This window comes from Lepidothrix coronata, unplaced genomic scaffold (assembly GCF_001604755.1).
Source record: "Lepidothrix coronata isolate B3197 unplaced genomic scaffold, Lepidothrix_coronata-1.0 Scaffold3, whole genome shotgun sequence".
NCBI classification, from domain to species: domain Eukaryota; kingdom Metazoa; phylum Chordata; class Aves; order Passeriformes; family Pipridae; genus Lepidothrix; species Lepidothrix coronata.
In genome coordinates, this window is record NW_016690183.1 from 1,528,303 (window position 1) to 1,550,337 (window position 22,035).

Below are 22,035 nucleotides of genomic sequence, written 5' to 3' on the forward strand. Positions count from 1 at the left end.
GCGGGGAGCGGGTGCTGAGCGAGGTGCTGAGCGGGGCTCCGGCGGTGCCGCCGCCCTGGCGGGGCGCGCGGTGAGCGGGGCGGGAAGCGGCGGCGGCGGCAGAGGAGGCGGGGCCGCGGGGCGGGGCGGCGGGCGCGGCGCGGCGGGCGGGGGCGCGGCGGCACGGGCAGAGCCGAGGGCAGAGCTGGGAGCAGAGCCGTATCCTTGAGCGGCGGGGGCGGCGGCCGTGCGGGACCGCGGCGCGGCGGGCGACGGCAGCAGGAGGAGGAGCAGGAGCACAGATCGGGAGGAGGAGCGGCGGGGGCTCCCCCTGCAGCCCGGCCGGGTACGTGCGGCGGGGCGGGGCGGGGCGGGGCGGGGCGGAGGGCGGGGAGCGCTCGGGGGCTGCGTGCGCTCGGCGCGGCGGGAGCTGCGAACATGGAGCGCTTTCGCCCAGAGCGACGAGACCGGGCGGGACCCTTTCCCTGCCCGCAGCCCCCGCCGCGGCCATTGAGGGAGGCGATTAGCACCGGGAAAACGCGATGCCTCCCTGTGAGCGGCTGGTTCGCTTTTTATTTGCTAATTCCAGCCCGGACTTCAGCGATAGGGTGTGTAAAGAATGGGCCGAATAGGTTGTCTCGAAGTCTGCGGACGAGTATTTTTAATTACTTCTAGTGGATTGTTCTAATTTGAAGCAGTTTGTAGCAAAGTGTTAGCTTGGATGGTGGGAATGGGATGCGGGCAGAATCAGCACTTAACCATCAGTTAATGGGATCAGTTAATGACGAAAGTCATGGGATGCAAAATTACGTTGACTATCCTTGTGGTACCTCAGCAATGCGTGCATTTAAAAACAAAGAATAAGTTTATGAATAGTGTGTACAAACATAGCCCGCAGGATGCAAACCTTGAAAACCATCCAAATGTGCTTGCCTTGTGCTCGAGGGCAGGTAATGGGGAGTTTCAGTTGTCCTGGTTTGTAAACGAAATAAAAGGCACGTGTTTGACTCCTGCTGCAGCGGTTCATAGTTCTGTATGGTCAAAATTACAAACAACTCACAACTGATAAAGTTCTGACATGTAAATTATTGGGGAGGAATTGGTTGTTGTTCTTAATAGTTTTCAATTGTCAAAAGTAAGTCTTTGATCCCCTAAAACTGTAAAGACTTAAAATGAAGTGCTTGTAAAGACTAACTCTCGGAATATATATTCTATATTCTAGAAATCCTAGTGCTGCTTTTAATAAACTTTCTGTTAAATTTAGATCAAGAAAAGGGGATTTCTTTAGCACAATATCTAGCCAAACTGTGCGTAAAAAATAAGGTATATTATAAGCTGTAAGAAGACCTGTAATTCCTATGGTTCATTTAATGAAAGTTTTGTAAAAAAAACAACAACCCCCCCCAGATTATAGCAAATCTTCAGAAACAAGGAAGAGCACGCAGAATTTTGTAATACCTTATGTTTTTCCATTGGGAGCTCCTTGATTTCGGTTAAATCCTACTGAACGCTGGTAGAGCTGGCTTGTGTTGAACACTTCAGTCCTTCTGCTGAATCCTGTTGCACAGCCTTGGGTTTTTTTCACTTCTGTCCCCTTGCTGAATTATTAAGGTTTTGTATTATCTGTGCTGTGGACTGTTCTGTGCATCTGTGAAGTGCAGAGTCTTTGGGTCATACCAAACTGACTAGTGCAGTACAAATGCAGTTGTACTTCCTCCTAGAGTAGCTGGGCTTGGTGTGTGACTCTTCTGCTCTCATACACATGGGGCTGATGAGTCCTGCAGGATTTGAGTAGTCTCCATGCACATGCTTAGGTCACCTGGGATGAACTTGAATCCTGCTGGGTTAAAGTTCTGGCTAATGCCCAGAAGGGACTCCCAAGGGAGTCAAAGTGTTGTGTGAGTTAGTGCTCTAAGAAGGCTCCATGAGTTTGAATGGTATTGTCCCTTCTTCTGACTAGTCTTGGATAACAGGGGTTTGATCATGTGTTAATGAACCATCACAATAGTTATTTAAACCACAGCAAGTAAGATTAGTGATCTAAATTTGTTTTGATTTGACTTGTTAGGCAAGATGCAGGTTGATTTGCTCTATCTTTATCTGTGTAGTCACATACCTTAGTGCTCTTCCTTGTGTAAGCAGCTATTGAATGATGGCTGTCTTTGTGTTGGGCTACGTGACCTTTTTAATGGGTATGTGATTTCTAGCCATGAGAACAGCAAAATTATTGCGACTTTAGAACGAGTTCTATGATTCCAGATCCCCAAAGGTTTCTGCTTTAGTTGCACAAAGAAAAGTTTAATATTTTTTTAACCTGAGAGTTCTATCACATTGTACTTGGATAGAAATTGGAATTTAAGATGATAAGGAGGAATTATGTTGTTGACCAGAACTGCTCATGTTATTTTTTAGTAAGATGTATTTTAATTTACAACAAGTTCAATAATAAACAAGAAGAATATCTGTTCTAATCAATTGACTGTTTTTCTTTCTGGGCATCAAATCTCCCAAAGCTATTAAAACACCTAGAGAAGTTGATAGGAAGCAATAAGCATTTCTTCCCTCTCCCTCCATAGGCTGGATAAGCTTTGATGGTGCCGATGTACTTGTAAATCCGGTTAGGTCTCTCTCAGAAGGCACAGATAAGGGTCCAGGAAGTGGAACCGACCATATAATATGTGGTTAAGCAGATACCCAGGTGTGACCTCTTGTAGGACTTGTAAGCTTATCAGAAACAGAACAAAACTGATGAGAGTAAAACTCCACATGGCCAAGCCGAACTCCCATTATTCTAGTCACTTTTCAATGTCCTCCTCCCTGCTCTCTTTGCCACTCAGTGTTCCTGTGCTTTAGATTTTTAGAAATAGTAGATCACATGCTCTCATTTCATTTTCAGGAGTAAAGCAGTTTTTACTGTTTTCTCAACTAATACTATCAACTTCTAATGACTTTACTGAAATGAAAATAATTCTTTATTGGTGCATATCAATTCTGATAACTGCTGAAATATAAGCTGATAAACAAACCTTTATAAATATTCCCACCCAAATGTCCCAAAACCTGTAAGCCTTTATAAAGACCAGTCTTTGTAAAAGTCTTTCTCAGTTACTAGATAAAATGTATAAAAACTAAGGCAGATAATATGAAAGGACAAAATACCATAAACCTTTCATAATTTCCCTACTATAAGCAGTTCTGTGAATAATGGACTAGTGAAGCCCAGCTTCCTAGGAACACATCTGGAGATCTGGCTTCCATGTGGATTATCTGGTGTCTAAAAAGGGTTCCATTGCAGCTACTTTCTTGTGGGTCTTCTTAACAGTGTTTCTTTGTAGCTGCCTCTTTTCCTGAATACTCTAGAAATGCCTGATTGTCTGGTTTACTGGGTTTTGCTCGGAGTTTTCGCATGCACATTGAAGGCACATTTGTGCATCTTCCCTACTCCAGCCCATACCAAGCCTGTATTTAATTTGCTTGCAAATGCCTACTTTCTGTAGGATCACAAATGAAAGTGGTGCTGATTTGATGTAAGGAAAAAAACTTTCACTGTGAGCACAGGCTGTTACTGGGAGAAGTTGCCAGAGAGGCTGTCAAACCTCTATCTGGAGGTTTTTCAGGACCTGACTGGCCAAAACAGAGAAACAGAGTGCTCTGATTACAGTTAATGGCTGAGCCTGCTTACTGGAGGCTGGACTGGGTGTTCTTTTGAGGTCCTTTCCAAGGTGAAGGAGTATTGTTCTAAGGAGTGGGAAAAATAGGAACTTTCCATTTTGTGGTGACTTCTCACTTTAAAGAGGTGAAATATTAGTATTTTTGCATTTTTTTTCTTAATGAGGAGAAAGGACAGAAGATAGGTACTTGGTAGACTAGTGACTTTGACTACTAAGATACTGTTACCTTGTTGTTTAGGCTAGCCTTAAAATACTGCAGTACTACCAGAAGGAAAGAGTTGTATTTGTGATCTTTGCTGAAAAGCTGAAGGTATTTATATGTTACAGTCTATGGTAACAAATGTTGTAGAAGTGAATGGAACCTGTAGTGTTGCATAAAACTTCAGTTTGTTGTATCATTATGGAGGTCTTCTCTTAAGAAGCAGCAAATACAGAATAGATTGATGGATAAAATGCCTGAGCAAGAGTTGAACAGATTTTTTACAACTGGATTTGAGATATCAAATTATTCTTTTATTTTGCTATTAACTTGCCTTGGTTCTGTTTATGAAATGGTACTGACTGTGAAAACTCAATGGATTATCAGTTTTTTTGGGAACAACCAGTTAAAAGTAGTTAAGGATAGATTTATCTTTTCGGTAGGCAGCACAGTAAAAGGATCAAGAGTCGGGCTAGAGTAACTCTGATTTAGTTTTAGTCATGTTGAATTTGCTGGCTAAGAATGGGATGTGTATCAACAAATGGTAGTTATTGATGGAACCAAAATGCAGCTTAGGGCTTGAAGAATATCCAAAATACAAGAAAAACAAATTAGTAGTAAAAGATTATGGATAATAAACTGCATAGTAATCAGGGAATTAAACTGAGGGCTAGAGGGAATAAGCTTAGAAGGTTGAGATTTTGTGACCTTTGTGATGGGGCATTGATGGTCTAGTGGATAGAGAGAATCCCAAGAGGGTAGATTTTAGATTAGATATTAGGAAGAAATTCTTAACTGTGAGGATGGTGAGGCACTGGAACAGGTTGTCCAGAGAAGCTGTGGATGCCCCATCCCTGGCAGCGTTCAAGGCCGGGCTGGACTGGGCTTTGAGGAACTTGGTCTACTGAAAGGTATCCCTGCCCATGGCAGAGGATTGGAACTAGATTATTTTTAAGGTCACTTCCAACCCAAACCATTCTGTGATTCTGGTGTTAGATGAATAACTTAAGAGCCTTACTCCCAAGCAAGTTGTTTAAATACCAGCTGACTAACCTTGCACATGATTGCACATGGTGGCCTTTGGATTGAAGACCAACTACTTGAAAACTGGGAAATAACTAATTTGTATCAGGTTTCTTTTTTGGTGTGTGTGTGTGTGTTTTTCTTTCTTTCTTCTGGATTAATAATTTCCATCTCAGAAAGATTACTGATTAAGAAAACTTGAGTTACATGGATGTTGCATACTACGCCATCTTTGTAGACTAATGTTTTTGTTTTATGAGCTAGACATGCCTCAAGAAAAATCTGCTTCACCTTCTTCAGTAGCATCAGTTGAAGGACTGAGATGCAGGAACGGTTTCCAGTGGTGCCTAATTTATTGAACCACATCTTCTGGCTGATCTGAGCATGGTGACATCCAGCCAGCTCTGTTGTTACCTGCAGTGGACTGTGGGGGTTGATGTGTATAACCTTCTATCACAGAGGGACTGATCATAAAGCTTTGACCAGAGACTAAGCAAATTCCCAGTGGACTTCACTTTAAAAAGATGATTTTGTGTCCTATTTTTATTCCTTGGATTTTAATAGAATGTCAGATCAGTTACTCTTGATTTATTGCATTCTTTATAGGGTCCTGTTCTACACCCACCCCAATGGTATCAGAATGTCTTCTGGACTTCTTGCTGATGAAAAACATTAGAAAACAAGACTAACGTCTGTCAATGGGGTTCCCTCTCGACTTCTCTCTACACACCTTTCCTTTTGGGGGAGAAGAAGAGAAGAATAGTATGTGAGTTGTTTGAATTTTAATGACCAACTCCGTCAGTTGTATGTTTTGTACATAAATTAAGGTTTGGGGGGATTACATACAGAGTAAAAACCTTTTTAATAATTTTTGTGGGATTTGTGGGGGGGGAGGGGTTATTGAGGCTTCGTTTGTAGCTGGTGTCTTATATGCGAGGGGATTTTGCAGCTGTTTACAGGACAGTCTTGTCATATGAGGCAGAGATTTTCTGTTGACAGGGATCTTGCTTTTTGTAGTCAAGTATAGCTTTTCAAGACGTTTGAGACTTGTCAAGGATGAAGTGCTGTTTGGGGATTTTCTTTATTTTTTTTTCTTGTTCAGACTTGTCCTGGATGGATGAATTATTTAGAAATAAGGACTAAGGTGGTGTAAATGCTCCTGGATCCTCTGCCAGCTATTCAAATACCTGAGAAGCTCCCAGTGACCTTTTTCAGTGCAGGGTAGTTCTTTTGTATTCTGTGCCCATTTTAGTTTCTTAAATCTCAGTCTAAATTGCACTTTGCTGTAATCTAGGAAGCAGTTGACACAGTTGACAAAGTCACATACTTCTAAATCTAAGCCCATGGGATACCTGATCACTTTACAACCTTGTACAGGAAATCTAGATTTTACTAGTAATTATATTTTATGTGTGTACATACATGACAGCAAAACAACTTACCAAAGACTTCTCATCTTGATGCTAACATTCAAGGTGAAAGATGTTGGATTTCTCCTTCCTGGGTGAGATTATAGTAATTTTCCGAATAGAACTTAATACAATTCTAGTGTTCATGTTCTTTTACAAAAACCCCACAGAACAAGTATTCCTGCCATGTATATACAAGGAGATCTGAAAGAAAAACTTGGAATTTTATGTAGATAGAAGAAATATAAAGAACTTTTTTCCTCAAAAATTCAGATTCCGTTTCCTTTAAGAATAGTCAAGTGATCTACTGGGAAATATTAATGAATCCAGTTCTTTGGCTCAAGAATTCTGGGTTTTCATATTTAAAAAATAGCATCTTGACCTGTATCAGAAATAGTGTGGCCAGGAGGACCAGATTGTCCCTCCGTACTTGGCACTGGTGAGACCACACCTTGAATCCTGTGTTCAGTTTTGGGCCCCTCACTAGAAGAAAGACACTGAGGTGCAGTAGCATGTCCACAGAAGGATAATGAAGTTGGTAAGGGTCTGGAGCAGAAGTCCTGTGAGGAATGGCTGATAGAGCTGGGGTTGTTCAGCCTGGAGAAAAGGAGGCTCAGAAGAGACATTGCTCTCTACAACTACTTGAAGGGAGGTTGTAGACAGGAAAGGGTCAGTCTCTTCTTCCAAGGAGCAAGAGATAAGAGGAAACAGCTTCAACTTGCACCAGGGGAGGTTTAGGTTGGGTAATCAGAAAAACTTCTTCACAGAAAGAGTTTCCAAGCACTGGAATGGGCTGCCCAAAGAAGTGGTTCAGTCCCCATCCCCAAGGTATTAAAAGACATGTTGGTGTGGTGATGAGGGACATGGTTTAATGGTAGACTTGGCAGTGCTGATTCTATTCCATGTTGGTTTGGATTTTAGTTTGTGTTTTAACTGTTAAATTCAAGTGCCTGTGTTTAATTATTCCGTCACTTTTTTGTGTTTGGGTTGTTGTTTTTTTTTCCTCAGGAAAAGTGCAAAATGTTTCAAATTCCTGTTCAAAATCTTGATAATGTCAGGAAGGCTCGAAAAAAGGTGAAGGACATTCTTGTGGATCTTGGGCTTGACAGCTGCAGGGAATCGTTGAAGGTAAAGCATTTGAAAGAACGTAAACCAATCTGAAATGTAAACCCTTGAAAAATATTTCACTTTCTAGTGTATTTATGATGTTCCTCTACCATAGATCTTTATGTGGGGGGTCCTTACTTCAAGAATTACTCATTAGTGACTGATCATATGCCAGGGGAGGAATTTCTTGTGTTAGTATGTAGGATTGAAAGGAAATGCATTTCTCAACAGGATGTGTTATAGATGGTGCTGCATATTCTCTGCTAGTAATGTTTAAACAGAAGGAACAGTACAGCCTCAAGAAAAACACCACAGACTAAAGAACTGTTATTTATGTTCTATGCAGCAGCTTTTTTTCATTTTTTTTTTAAATTGTCGGGATTTCTGAAAACAGCCTGGCAGTTAAACCCAGTAATCTCGTTGCAGGCCTTTAAACTTTGTGACCAGGGAAAAATACCAAAACTGTTTTACTGAGTTGTAGTTTGGGTTTCCATCTTAAAAGGTATATACAAGTGTACTAGGGAGATTAAGATGAACCTAGTACCATTGCTGCCCCTTCCTGGAGAAAATTCTATGCAACAATCAGGAGGAATGCACTCCGGCAGATTGGCAAGCCTAATACCAGGAAAAGTGCGAACACAGTAATACAACTCGATGACTAAACAGTAGTATATTTCAGTGAGCTAGTGCACAGTCTTTTTGGCTGTTTATTCATGACTTCACCTTGACCACAGTCAAGAGTTTGGATTGCTTCTGTATGGTGGAACTAAAGTAGGTTTGATACTCTGTAGGAGTGCTGTTACGTCTTTTGTGGTGGTTTTTTTTGAAACTGTATAAGCAAATGATTGGAAAAAAAACTGTACATGCATAACTGATTTTGGAACATTCTTGGTTATTGCAGCTGAACAATGTTGGATGTATCTAAATGTCATAATAGCTCAGGGAAAATTGTAATGTCTAGTAATTTCCATTTACATACTGTTTTTATTGTGTTATGTATTGTTTTGTAATCAATCCTCTAACTCAGAACCTGAGTCTGTCTTGACTGAAGTAGAAATGTTTTGATGGTGCCAGGATTTTACTGTGAAAATGCTTGCAGTCTCTTTGATTGCAACATGGACTTTATTGGTGAATGAGGAATGAGGTGTTTTGTATTTGGTTGGTTTTTTTTGGGGGGGTAGTGTGCATTAGTGTGCTTTTTATTGGTTTTGCTTCATTTTTAATAAATGGTGGTGGTGGGAAAGCCAGCAAACATTTCCGTTTCGGAAAAAGCACTGAGATTTGGGCCAAAAAAATACCATCTTAGGGTTTTTTGCAAATAATTCTCCCTTAACCAAGTTCGTAATTTTAGGGATTTTTTTTTTTTTCAGGTAATCTGGGGCTGGTTTTGGTACAACTTTAGCAGCAGGAAGAATGGTTTCTAGAGTTTGATTTGTACTTGGCTCATATGATGATGGTAATTTTTTTGGCAATATAGGGTGTGTGAGGTCTTAATAGAATGGAATCATAGGATGGCCTGGGTTTGAAGGGACTTTGAAGACCATTTAGTGAGAAGTAGCTAAAGCTTGTTTGTTTTCTCAAATATTGAAATTGAGTTTTGGGCTCCTTGTGAGGAGGCTGGACAATTTAGGAAATGGTATGAAATGATATGATAAAATGTGACTTTCCATCTGGTCTTAAAATTGGTCTTACACTGTTCTAATTAGGCATGATAATGGACAGTAGTTTGTGAGGAAGATGATGGAATTTCATGTATGACTAGTATGTCTTTGTAGCTTAAAGACCAAATTAGTTTTTAGCTGCTGGGAAGAAAACATGAGCCTTTTGTGCTAGATTACTAGTTTTATTCTCCAAGTAGTATGTTCAAGTACATTGTAATGTCAGAGGTTTTCCTTTAATAAACTGTTTTAGCTTCTCTAACATACTGTGATCTTTAGGGCTAAGAAGATGATCAGGGGATCGAGCACCTCTGCTTTAAAGACAGGCTGAGAGAGTTGGGGTTGGTCAGCCTCAGGAAGAGAAGGCTTTGGGGAAACTTCATTGCAGCCTTCCAGTACCTAAAGAGGTCTTGTAAAAAGGAGGGAAAGGGACTTTTTATATGGGGAAGTAGTGACAGGACAAGGGGCAGCAATGGTTTAAGTTGAAAGAGGGTAGGTTTAGATTAGATGTTAGAAAGAAATTCTTTCCTTGGAGGGTGGTGAGGCACTGGCACAAGTTGCCCAGAGAAGTTGTGGATCCCTGTCCCTGGCAGTGTTCAAGGCCAGGTTGGATGGGGCCCTGAGCAACCTGGTACAGTGAGTGGCATCCCTGCCCATGGCAGGGGGACTGGAACTAGATGATCTGTAAGGTCCCTTCCAACCCCGGTCATGTTGTGATTCTATTCTGTGTCTTCATTTAAACTATAAGCTCTTTATCTTTTTGTTCTGGAAAACAGTGATGGTTTTAATACAGAAGAGAGAACAGTTCTTAGTTTAAAAATATTTTTCTCTTTAATGTAAAAATACCCACTATACATCAGGATTAGTCAGGCTTCTCTGGGGGTTTTTGTTCCCTTCTTTTTACCTTTCTGATCTGTTTTTCTCCCCTCCTGTGAGAGAGTGAGAAGTGTGGGAAGGGCATAACAAGTTAGCAGACCTCTGTTTCAACCAAGTGTTCACAATAGACATTTGCACCTTTGACTGATTGTATTGATAAGAATGGTTACATTTGTCATTAAATATTTCTCTGTAAGAAATAGCTGTTGCAGCAAAATTATCTAGATGTGTATTATCACACACATTTGGCTTGTGGGAATGTGGTGTTTAAGTCTAGGAGCCTCAAACCAGAAATAAAACATTTTTTGGATAAACCAGAAACTTTAAGAAACTCTTTTTCGCAGTGTGTAATTTGCTCCAGCATATTTGGCCGAAGAATTCTTAGTAAATCTCAAGTCTCTTAATTTTCTCTATCAAACGTAGTTCTCTGAAGTTCTGGGATTACTCTTGTTCCATGCAAGAGTTCTTTCTAAGGTGTTTCTGGTTTTTTTTATAAGAAGGTTTGGCTGAAGGGCAAATAGATGACTCAGTGTCTAGGTGTTGATTAGATGGAAACGGATTTGTTTATTGTTGCCCTGAGCTTTTCTGGGTTCTTGTCAGGCAAACTTGACTGTTGAAAAAGCTAGAAAGCTTATTGCAAACTCAGCTACATTTTTCTAAATTCTTGGATAATGTGATTTAAATCAAATTATCACTGGCATGATGTTCTGTCTTGCTGTAATTTGTTAAACACAAAGGAATACTCATATTTGCACTAGGAGCCTAGTGCAAACAGAGCCTACATGAAGTAGGATTCTGTATTTTATTGATTGCTAGAGGCTTTGTTTCTCTTTGTTCCTTGGTATATCCTCTGCTGATGCTAAATATCACATAAATACTGCATGTTTTTTTTTTACCTTGAACTATTAGGTTTATGGATTCCACTGCTCTTGTCAGGTGATCTGAACTTAAATGGTATTTATTATCTGCTTCTGCTATTCCAGTGTTTGGTGCAGAATTGAAAACATCTAATTCTCTCTAGGTGTCTGCAGAATTTTGAGTGAAGAGTGGTTTGTGAAGGGAAGGAGAATGTGAGGGGCAAAGCGATGCTGGTTTTCTGTGGGTAAAGCCTGGATTTGTGGTTCATCTAAGGCCCTCTAGTCTGCTGTTGGAGCTAGCCTAGGGTCTTCAGAAATACCTAGGAAACAGGAATCTAGTTTGGTGTGTGTTTTGTTTTTGTTTTTTTTTTAAATAAATTTGTGTTTGGATATGTGCGGGCCTTAGAAAACTGAAGACGAACTTTAGGATTTTTAGGATAATAGCTGGCTTTGGCTTGAGGAACATAAACTGCTCTGATGGATTGATTAGAAGAAAGCTGTAAGGAAAGGTGCTTCCCTTGACACAGGTGTTCCTGACATGATAATATTGTTACTTTTACAGCTTGAGGAAAAGTAGTGCAGCTCTTGGAAACACGCTTCTGTGCATGTCTTTTGTTTTTCCAAAAAAGCATAGCAATGCTATGAAGATTTAGTACTAAAATCTGTTGCAAAGTAAAGCATTGTGGTAAGTTAATAAATGGAAGTAAGCAGTGAAATATTACAGATGTAGGTGGAAGAAAGTAGAGGGGGAAAATATATTTCAGTGTTCACTGTGAACTTGGCTGGAAACAATGGAATTAAAGTGTAAATATTTTCACTCCGCATATTATTTTCAGTAACTATGAAATGTTCAGAATTCCTGCTCTATTACCAGCCAGACATATGAACAAATATTTGAGGTAAAATAAATCAAAGAGTGGTCAAAGAAGTAATTTCTTTTAACTGAGTTTTGGGACCTATATCTGAATACTGTATGGATTTCTGAGTCATTCTCTCTTTATGTGGGTTTTCCTTTTTTATTTTTCCTTATTTTCTGTTGAGAATTTCTTTGTATTTAAAACAGACTGCAAAAGCAGATTATTTCTTTGTTTCCATTTTTCTTTTAGAATCTTCAAAGTTTTGACGCAGGTGAAAGCTACTTTTATAACACTTCGTGGAGCGATGTCTCTCTTTGGGAACCTGTGGGTAAAAGGAAAGTATGTATAAAATTTGTGTTAGAAATTCTGGGTAGGCATGTATGTGGAGTTGCTGAATTTTATAATTTTCAGAAATTGGAATACAGTTTTTTATGGTAAAAAAATAGCTTTAAAGTTTTTTTTTTATAAGTGCTCTTAGTCAGGGAATAATCTTACATTTCCCTATGTTTTTCCCTGTTATGTGTCTGGTTATAAGGACTACATGTCATTTGCTGTTTTTAAGGTTATAACCTTGAGCATCAGTATTTAAGATGTCACACTAATGTTCTGCTTTTTTAGCCTAATTTGATGTGTAGTATTAACATGTTCTTGTGTACAACATGGCTCTTGTTTCATTGGGAGGGTGAAAATGAGATTGCATAGATGCAAGTGGATTAAGCTGAAATTATCATTGGTGGCTTGGCATAGGGTGGCAGTGGAAGACTATTTCCAGTTAGATTTGTGTATGTGAAACAGCTTTTAAAACATCTGCCTTTACCATCTTTAAAACAAACTAAGGCTTCGAAGTGGAATAGTTGCAGCCCCCAGCACACAGGCTGAGCAAACAAAGCCACTCAGTCTTGGCCAAGCTGTCATTAAGTAGAAAGTGATCCCTTCCGCCCATGAGGACCCTTGTCTGCTTTGTCTCCTATTTCTCCCTTCCTGAAGTTGTGTTCACACATTTAAGACTAGAGGTTGATCTGTTCACATGACTTTGTGGATGAAAGAGTCAAATGTGACGTTTGTTTGACTGGGGACACATTGTGTCTAGCCTCTTCCTGCCACTTCAGATAAGGCTTACAGTTACCTCCAGTAAAGACTACCTTTAGTTTAGGTGAATAGAATAAATCCTGTTAATTGTTATGATGGTTTCTCTTTTTCCCTCCCCTTTTTTATTTCTTCTTTATGAGCATGAAAAACATCTTCTGTTATCAGGTCTGCTGGCCCCATCCAGCATGTTATCTGAGCTCTTGTCTCACTGATTTTGTCTCTTTTGCCTTTTCCTCTACCTTCTGACTAAAGGAAGAAGTTCAGTGTTGGGAGATCTGTGTTAGATGAGCAGGGGAGGTTCCCCTTCCTCCTCAAACATGAAATAGGGAAGAGTAGGATGAAGATAGACCGAGTGAAGCTTATCTTCCATCACCAGTGCTTTAGGCAAAATAATTTCAGTGAAAATGGGAACATGCGCTAGAGAGGGAATCTTCTTTCCTCCCTATTGTCTGGAGGGAGACAAGGCAGAGAGACCTGATCGCTTACCAGAAGGGAGAAATACGTGTCCTGACTCAGCTGGTCAGCATGACCAACTGTGTCTGTATCTGTCCAAAAAACAAGATTGGAATCTGATCGATGAAATTCAGTGCAGAGATGGTGATATGTTGCTGTGGAGCAGATTTGCCAAGCAGTCTCTTTTGGTTACTAAACTTGTTTCTATCCATTTTCTTTATACAATCATGGTTCTTTGATATATATCATTCACATATCATGTTGCCTGGACTTTAGAGAGAAGAAGTGGTCCTTCAGGATGTTCTGTTCCAAAGTTGTTGCCATAAGGGGAAAAGAAGTTGTTTGAGCTACGCTGGAAATTCAGTAGGCTGGAGAAGATACCTATTTAAATGAAGTTGGTGGTTTTCAGCGTTAGTACTGCTTTTAGGGAGACATTAACGATTCAGGAAGAATTTCAGTTCTTGGAGGCTGTTCTGTCTTTCCGCATGTCTCTAGGTTGTGGGGAATGTGAGACTACACAACGGAAAGAGTTACTATGTGCTGGGGTATGTTCTTCGGAGTAGGACTAATCAAGTTTTCCTCAATATCTCTAATAAGCCTTTTTTTGGATTCCATTTTGTACAGTTGAGGGTTGTACTGGTCAATCTCTAATATGCTTTGTTTTTCCTGAGGGGCTTAAAATTCTTATTTTGTCAAATTTTCTATAAAACTGGGATGGACTGGTAGACTGTAGTAGCACTTGTGAACATAAAAGGCAGATCAGATGAGTATGCAAGGAGAACATGCTGGCAAAATTATTTCTAAGATGTCTTTTTTTGTTCTTTTGTGAAGTCTCATAATTTTTACCTCCATCAAAAAAACCGGAATGAACTAAGAAGACATGGAACATATTTCCCTAGACTTATCAGTATGCAGGCACTGGGGCTGTTAGATACTTGTTTGAACATCATTGCTACAGAACAGCAAATTAATTCAGCAGTTGGACCACTTACCTGTAGAGTGTTCTCACTGAATCTAACAGCAATTGTTCAGACTTTGCAGGAAGGAAACACTGACACTATGGTACAAGTTTATGAGGACAAAAAGACCCAATGGCTATATGAAATGACAAAAAACCAAACCCTGCACATATTTCGTTACCGTTCTTCATAATGTGTCAGTGAGATGTATGTGGGTGATCTAACTAGGCTGGATGCTGTACTGGCAGCACAGCTTGTTCCCTTTGGATTCATAAGGGGCAGAAATCAATGAGGTGAAGAACACACATAGAGGGAACAGAGAGATTCCACTAGATGTCTGAGGGGGCACATTTGTCACATGGATGTTGCTGTGATTCTGTAGTTTTTGGCAGAAGTTGATCAGAAGTTGGTCAGAAAAAATGGTTGACAGGGTAGCAGTTTTTCAGAAAGAGCAAATAATATTCACACGGATACAAAAAGTCATGCTATCATGTGACATATAACTGAGGGACCAAACCACTGCTTAGTGGAAGATAGTTAGGTATATCCTTATACAGTTAAAATACTTTCCTGAGAAGAATCTGTAGGCTGTATACTGAGTGTGCTAGAGGAAATTTCTGAAAAAAATTACTATGATGGGATGTCCAGTTGGTATGAGACAATACAAAGAGGACATTGCTGCTTTTTCGTAAAAGGGGGTTTTATTCCTTTCTATTATTATTTTAGCTCCAAAAGAATGTTCTTAAAAAATTAGTCATTTTTGGCTTTGCTGGGAAGGTACTTCTGGAGAGTTTTCAGGGAAGAGTAGGCTAATGAAATACAGAAGAAGGATCCTGTCTGTTCTCTCTTCTCTCTCTTTCTCTAGTAGATGGGAGCTGGCCCTAAACTAAATAAAGCTTTAAAAGTGTCATATTAAAAGGGCTGCTATTCCTAATTGCTAAGGCTTAACCTCCTGTGTATGGTGGCATACAAATTCTTCTTAGCTTGTTCTGTGATTCTCATTTTTAAAAACGGGCTTCAGAATTACTTCTTTTGAACTGGGGTAGAAATGAACTCACTTAAGGCTTCTCAATAAATTATAATGAAGCAAAGAGGGCACAGATGTTTCTCTCTTTAAGTATGTAATCTTTAAATCTGCTTTTCAAAACCAGAAGAAACTGAGAAGATACATGCTATATGTCCAGTGAAGGCATTTTTGACAGGTGATGGTGCAGACTTAGTTTTAAAGAGATAACAGCAATGTAGGAACTGGCAGTTTCTAAGTGGTTGTTTTTGTTTTGTTTGCAGAGATACAGAACAAAGCCGTACTGCTGTAGCTTATGCAAGTTCTCATCAAAATTGCTTACTTCATTCAAGAATCACTTGCATCGTTACCATGAGGATGAAATGGACCAAGAGATGGTGGTTTCTTGCCCAAAATGTGCATTTTCTTCTCATCCCAAAGTAGTAGGAAAACACATCCGGATGTTTCATTCATCTAATAAAAGAATACAGAACTATACAGTCAGCATTTTGGATGGCATGAAACAATTTAGGACTGACATCATAAACTTCACATGTCTAAAATGTCATTTCACAGACACCTTATATTACAATATGAAGAAGCACGTGCTGATGAACCATTTTGAAAACTTAGTAAGTATATATTTTGGTGAGAAACCTGACGACAGTACAGCAAATTCAGTTGAGTACTACTGTAAAAAGTGTAACGCTTCTGCAAACAGCCCAGATTCTTTAATGTATCATGTCTTGACAGCTGAAACACACCGAGACCTAGAGAACAAACTTCGGTCTCTGATTTCAGAACATATTAAAAAACCTGGACTAGTGAAAAAAATGTCTATTGCTCCAAAGCCTCTCCAAAGTGTGACAGTGGCTGCTCCATCTGCAGGGCCTGCTGTTGTCCCAGCAGGTTCCGTCACAGCTCCAGCTTGCATCCAGCTTTCATTTCCACAGAATAATCAAAACCAGAGTGCAGTGCAGCCAAAAGGAGTTCAAAACGCAGTTGGATCACTGACTGTTCCAAGTGCCTCTGGTAGCCTTCCACATACAACTTCTGCTCCCGTTGTTACGCCGTCACATGTCGCTCTCGTACCCAGCAATCCTCCTGTAGGTCAGAACATTAGTATTCAGCCATCTCCTTCCCAGCCTATCATTGTTTCTCATGGGCTCCCTCTTAATCATTCTGTTGGGACCATAAATAGAACTGTGGCCCCTGCAGTTCTTCCTCTTAATCAGCCTGTCAGGCCTGGGCTCTTTCCTGTTAATCAACCCATTGGTACTATAAATGGTCCGGTTCCAGCTGGAACACTACCTATTACTCAGCCCGTCGGCCCTGTGAATCGACCAGTTGTACCAGGAGTCCTCCCAGTGAATCAGCCAGTTCCTCCAGGAGTTCTCTCTGTCAACCAGTCGCTTGGGAACATGAATAGACCCATTGATCCCAGAGTCTTTCCTGTGGCACAGACGGTTGGGTCAGGCGTTCTCCAACTTAACCAGCCTGTTGCGTCTGGTGTGGTTCCTGTCAGACAGCCCATCGGACCTGGGTTTCTTCAGCTTAACCAACCTGTTGCCCCAGCAGTTATCCCAGTAAATCAGCCAGTTCAACCTCCGGTTTCTCAAAACGCAACTTTTTTGACTGCAGGCTCTATACTGAGGCAGTTGATTCCCACTGGAAAGCAGGTTAATGGTATACCTACGTACACACTGTCCCCAGTTTCAGTTACTTTGCCGGTACCTCCCGGTGGTGGAGTAGCAACTGTTGCACCCCCGCAGGTGCCCATCCAGCTCATGCAGTCTGGGTCGGTGGCTCAGCTGTCCCAGTCTCCAGCCGGCGCACCCTCTCCTCCCATGGTTCTGACCTCTGAGAATGTGTCCTTACAGGCCTCCCCTCCTGGTCCTGAAACAAGCCAGGCTATCAGACAGGCCAAGCAGTGGAAGACTTGCCCTGTTTGCAATGAGCTTTTCCCATCAAATGTCTACGAGGTGCACATGGAGGTGGCTCACAAACCACGCGAAGTAAAAGTAGAAATCCCGGAACCTGACAAACTTGCAGCTTGCGCACCCTTTCTAAGGATGACACAAACGGCGATCAGGTGTTATGCCTGTAAATGTTTTCTCTGTGAGGAAGAGCTCATGAAACATCTCTTCATGCATGGCTTATCTTGCTTGTTTTGCACAGGTACTTTCTATGACTTAAAAAGCCTCGTGGAGCACAACAAAACCAGACACAATGGCAGAAAGCAATTGCATGCGAATTACAGCAACAGAGGATTTCAACTGGTTTACGATGGGCAGGGTGGCCTGGTGTTTCCACACTTTGATTTCAATACAATGTTACCAAATGAAGACATGGGTGAAAGAGAAGTACATTTGGCAGTTCTTGTTGGATTAAGTTCAACGATTCTTGTCCCTGTTTACATCAAAGTGAAACCTCAGACAGCAGAAGTGAATAGGAGATGCACCAGAAAAATGTTTACCTGTCCCTTTTGCTTAGGTACGTTTGCTGGTAAAGAAACCTATGAAAAGCATTTGAAAGAGAGACATCATATAATGCCAACTGTACATACAATTTTAAAGTCTCCTGCTTTCAAGTGCATCCACTGTTGTGGTGTGTACACTGGAAATATGACTTTAACAGCTATCGCTGTACATTTGCTCCGCTGTAGAAGTGCTCCCAAAGACAAAGACACCAACTCAAGCCTGAAGATGCAGCTTGAGCGTACCGAGAGGAAAGAGCTGCTGTTTGTGAATGGTGAAAAGCACCTTTCTGTGATACTGAAAAGAAGGCAGTCGGATTCCTGCTTTGTTGCAGAAGACCAAAGGAATAAGGAACAGCAGCCTCTGAGCTTAAGTGCTGGCATAGCTCTGTCTCCAGAGAAAGAAGTGAATTCAGGGGTAGTGCCTTTCAAACGACAAAAAATTAGGACTGAGGTGAGGAAGCTTCCTTCTAGTGAGGATCTTCGCTTTCTGGCAGTAGATCCTAATCAGTATGATCACAATTCGTATGAGGCGCAAAAACAGTTCTTGTTAGACTATTTTCACAAGAGGCCATATCCTTCTAAAAAAGAGGTGGAATTACTTTCCTTGCTGCTATATGCGTGGAAAATTGATGTTGCATCATTCTTTGGAAAAATGAGGAATAAATGCTTGAAGGCGATAAAAAATCTCCAGCCATCTGTGCTGCTGGGTTTCAGTATGTCTGAACTAAAAACTGTTAAGCACAGTTTGATTTTCAATGATGAACCATTAAATGATGAACCGTTAGATACATAAACAAGCCTTTTCTAAAAGCTAAAAGCAATCCATAATTGCATACTTACCAGTTTAGCAGTTTATTATATTATTTGTTTTAACTTGCAGACTGACCTGTTGAAGGGTGCAGTAGTACAAGAAGTATCATTCAGTTGTGACTGTTCTTGTGAAAGGCACACGTAGTTGTGTATTTGAAAAAGCTAAAACCTTCAGACTTACACATCTGGAATTTGTTTTAGCATTTTACTTTTTCTGGAGTAGTGTTGTGGGGTTTGTTTTTTGGGTTTTTTTTTTTGTGAATTTTTTTTTGTTCCACTTCATTTCCCTTTCTTCCCCTTCAGGCTCCCCTTACACTTTTTATACCACCATGTAAAACACTTGTCCTGTTAAAAGCAAATTTTATTTTTCTGCAATGTCGTCATCTTCTGTCAATAATAAAATGTGTAAGTTGGTTAAAATACCAAGGTAAACTATGTGAAAAACATGTATGTGATTATTTGTGTTTTTAAGTCCTCCTGATTCTGAAAAATGATTGCGGCCTTTCCATTCATTGCCCCTTCAAATTCCCAATGCACTGGTAGCAATGGCAATCTTTTTATTCTTTTTTTTTTCCTCCTCAATCAAAGTACCTGTGCCATTTAAGTCTAGTGACTTGTAGTTTCTTCTGAGTATTAACATGGTGAGGATTGAGGGGCTTGCAGGTGCCTGTTGAAGTGTTACAATGAACTGACTTAAAATGGTTATTATCTGTTAAAAAAGATCTTGCTAACAGGAAGTGTTTACTCTTTTTATTGGTGTTGAAGCCTGGTTGTTTAAATACCTATTGTTCTAGGCTTGGTAGCAGCATTTGTTTTATTTTCTTTTTCAAAAAGAAAAGCTGCTTTGGAGAGTGTCAGGTTGCTTTGATACATGGAGTATATGACTTCTGTGCACACCACTTACCTGTAGAAACCCTATCCAAATATCGCCAAAATTTGGTGAAAAATCTGACTTTTATTTTAAATTGCTGTTTTATGAGGTGGGAACTGAGCAGAGCCTCTTCCCCAGCAAATTAGATCCCTGGCTTGAAGTCCTTTGGATGAGAAATTGTACAGACTGAAACTGGATTAATTGGTAGCATCAAGACTTTAAACTGTTGAGTACCTGAACCAATGATATTCATGTAGTGGTTGTTTTTTATTAGCCTATAGAGAGCATCAGAATAGTATAAAACTGAAACAGACTTATCTTCAATGCGAAGGAACATCCCTGTTACAGATCACAGAAAAGCTGTTGGGAAGGTTCACTTGAGTTGAAGCATGAAGTGGTGGCCACATTGAGGCCTTGTTGAGTACTGTCCTTTCTTTCTGGATATGCTTGTTTTCATCTGGCTTGTCAAAGAGTGCCTCCAATCTTAATTAACAGCCAGTTACATAATAAATTACCTGTAAGATGAATTATTTTTTCTTCTTCCTCTTCATCCCCCTCTCCCCACCCTTTTTTCTCAGAAGAAAACAGAAGAATTCACTTGGTGCCAGTGTTTGTTACAAGGAAGGGGTGATATGCCCAAGCTTATTTCTATTTTTTAAAGTAGTGATCATACTTTTGCCCAGTGCAATAGTTTTTAAAGCAGATGCAGAATGTTTTTACTGCTGTTTCTGAACAGGTGTGACATTTTTAGCAGAACTTTCTCCCTGAGGTTCTATAAGCTGTTTGGAATTATATTTTGGATAAAATCTTAATATTTTCATATTGATTAGTTCAGAGACTTTTAATGTATTTAATGTATTTAAAGTATGGTTACTAGAGAGGATCTGCTGTTTGGAAAAATGTGGTGCTTTAATAGCAGGGTTAAACAAGTATAAGCACCATTAATGGGATCATCCACACGCCCCACCCCAAAAACTGACAGTGATTAAGAAACAATGTGTTCTTACAGTCTAATAATAGCTCATTAAAAAAATAAAAAAAATTATATTTGACCATAGCACAGTTCATGAAACTTTCCAAAGGGCTTTGAGTGAGGAAGAGAGATGCTCCATAGAAGTTCTGAAATGTAGGCACTCATTCTCACTCTTATAGCCTTGGTCCGGTGAGCCCTGTCATCTTTGGGGTAGTTCTGCTGGTATTGGTGAAACTCCAATGGAGGAATTTGGCAGTGTGCATCTGGGGAAGGCTTACCATGAATGATGAAAGGTTCTAGCTGTAACAGCATGGCTGTGGGAGCTAAGAAGTTATTTCAGGGTTCATCCACACTCAAGGCACCAAGGGAACAGTGCAGTCTTACCAGAGTTTTTCTACATAGTATCCAGTATTGATGTTAAGCATTTTATTTATTGTACTTTAATTTCACAATTTTAAATAAACCAGATTTCTAACTTTCTCTTAGGTATGTGTGCAAATGATTACCTCTCCTCTCCCTTCCCCCTTTTAATACATTCAGAGAACTTAATGTGAACGTTTCTTTTGGTGCAAAAGGCTGTTAAAAGAGACAAAAGGAAAGTAAGACATAGAACTTAGATCCAGACGCTTTAGGCAGACCTAAGTGCATGATAGTAGTATCTTTTATTATGTCATATCCTGATAGCTGCATATTTTCCTAGAGACTGATTCTCTTAAATCTTGGTACTAATTTGCTATCACTAAATGCTCCTGCTCTCATTGAGTGAGTACTGTAGAAATAAAGAAAAAACAGATGAATTTTGAAAATGGTGACTGAGAACACAGTGTGTGGTCATGTTTTTCAGGAAAGCCAAGGATCTTGAAATCAACCAAGATAAAAAACAGTGGCTTTAACTAAATTAGGCTGTAGGCTTCTCATGTGTGAAGTAATTAGGTTAGAAAGTGTTAACTCTGGGAAGATACTGTTGCTGCTGTCTGGGGCTCCACGTCAGCAGTGTGGTAGATACTCTCCGGCACTTTTCTAAGGACAGGGCCTTATATTTCTGGGATGTGTTGTCGGGAATGGAAAACAAAGGAGCTGCCCTCTGCAACAGACTTTGCGAATACAAGCCCTTGAAGCATATGGATGAAGCTCTCTGGTACACTGTAAAAGAAGCCCAGTTGGGAAGAATACTGATTGGTTTGCAGGATGATTGTAGCAAGTAGTTGTTCCTTATGGGACTGAAAGAACACCAAATACACCTACGTATATTCTGCTTGTGAAATGTATTGGTCTGGAGAGTCATCCATGTCTGAGAAATATTTTGTTGTGGCATGAGTTTTGTTCTTGTGAAATAGCATGATGACCTATTATTTCAATATGTAGTAGGAAGGTTTATTATTATAATGTGACTTGGTCATGTTTCTTCTGTATATGCCTGTGTGCTGGGAGTTAAGTTAATATTGTTTGGTAAACTGTCGTTTTGGAAGGGGCCAGTAACCAAAACACCTTTGTGATTGGTTTTCTGTATTGTATGCTTGTGTAGAGTGTGCCTACCTTCACCATTGCATCCAGCGTTTTTCCCCTTCAGTGCTTAAACTTCAAAAAGCTCAGGGGCTTATTTAGATAGGTGTTGGGTATAAAAGATACAAAAGTATCTATAAAAGTATTAAGACTACTGCAGCTTGATTTGTCAGATTTGACCCTGGATATGCTTTTGTAGGAAAGATACTTGATAAGTAGCAAAGTACTTGATACTTGCTAAGTACAGATACATGGAGGA

At 40.2% G+C, this 22,035-nt stretch overlaps 1 protein-coding gene across 3 annotated transcripts; it reads left to right on the forward strand.

Moving 5' to 3' along the window:
- Positions 1-221: 221 nt before the first annotated feature.
- On the forward strand, positions 222-20,752 carry ADNP2 (ADNP homeobox 2). Of its 3 annotated transcripts, none has more exons than XM_017823003.1 (5): positions 222-325; positions 5,479-5,638; positions 7,290-7,409; positions 11,886-11,975; positions 15,425-20,752. In XM_017823003.1, exons 3-5 carry the CDS (start codon positions 7,302-7,304, stop codon positions 18,410-18,412), a joined length of 3,186 nt encoding a protein of 1,061 aa, XP_017678492.1. In that variant the 5' UTR covers positions 222-325; positions 5,479-5,638; positions 7,290-7,301; the 3' UTR covers positions 18,413-20,752. The 3 variants fall into 3 exon arrangements, with proteins under 3 accessions (XP_017678492.1, XP_017678501.1, XP_017678508.1); XM_017823012.1 differs by having other exon boundaries at positions 5,479-5,634; XM_017823019.1 differs by lacking the exons at positions 222-325; positions 5,479-5,638 and adding an exon at positions 11,342-11,464 and having other exon boundaries at positions 7,295-7,409.
- Positions 20,753-22,035: the final 1,283 nt, after the last annotated feature.

Coding starts and splice junctions, on each gene's coding strand:
- ADNP2 (XM_017823003.1), top strand. CDS start 7,302: ATGTTTCAAATTCCTGTTCAAAATCTTGATAATGTCAGGAAGGCTCGA. Junction 7,410..11,885: donor GCTGCAGGGAATCGTTGAAG/GTAAAGCATTTG, acceptor TTTTTCTTTTAG/AATCTTCAAAGTTTTGACGC. Junction 11,976..15,424: donor AACCTGTGGGTAAAAGGAAA/GTATGTATAAAA, acceptor TTTTGTTTGCAG/AGATACAGAACAAAGCCGTA.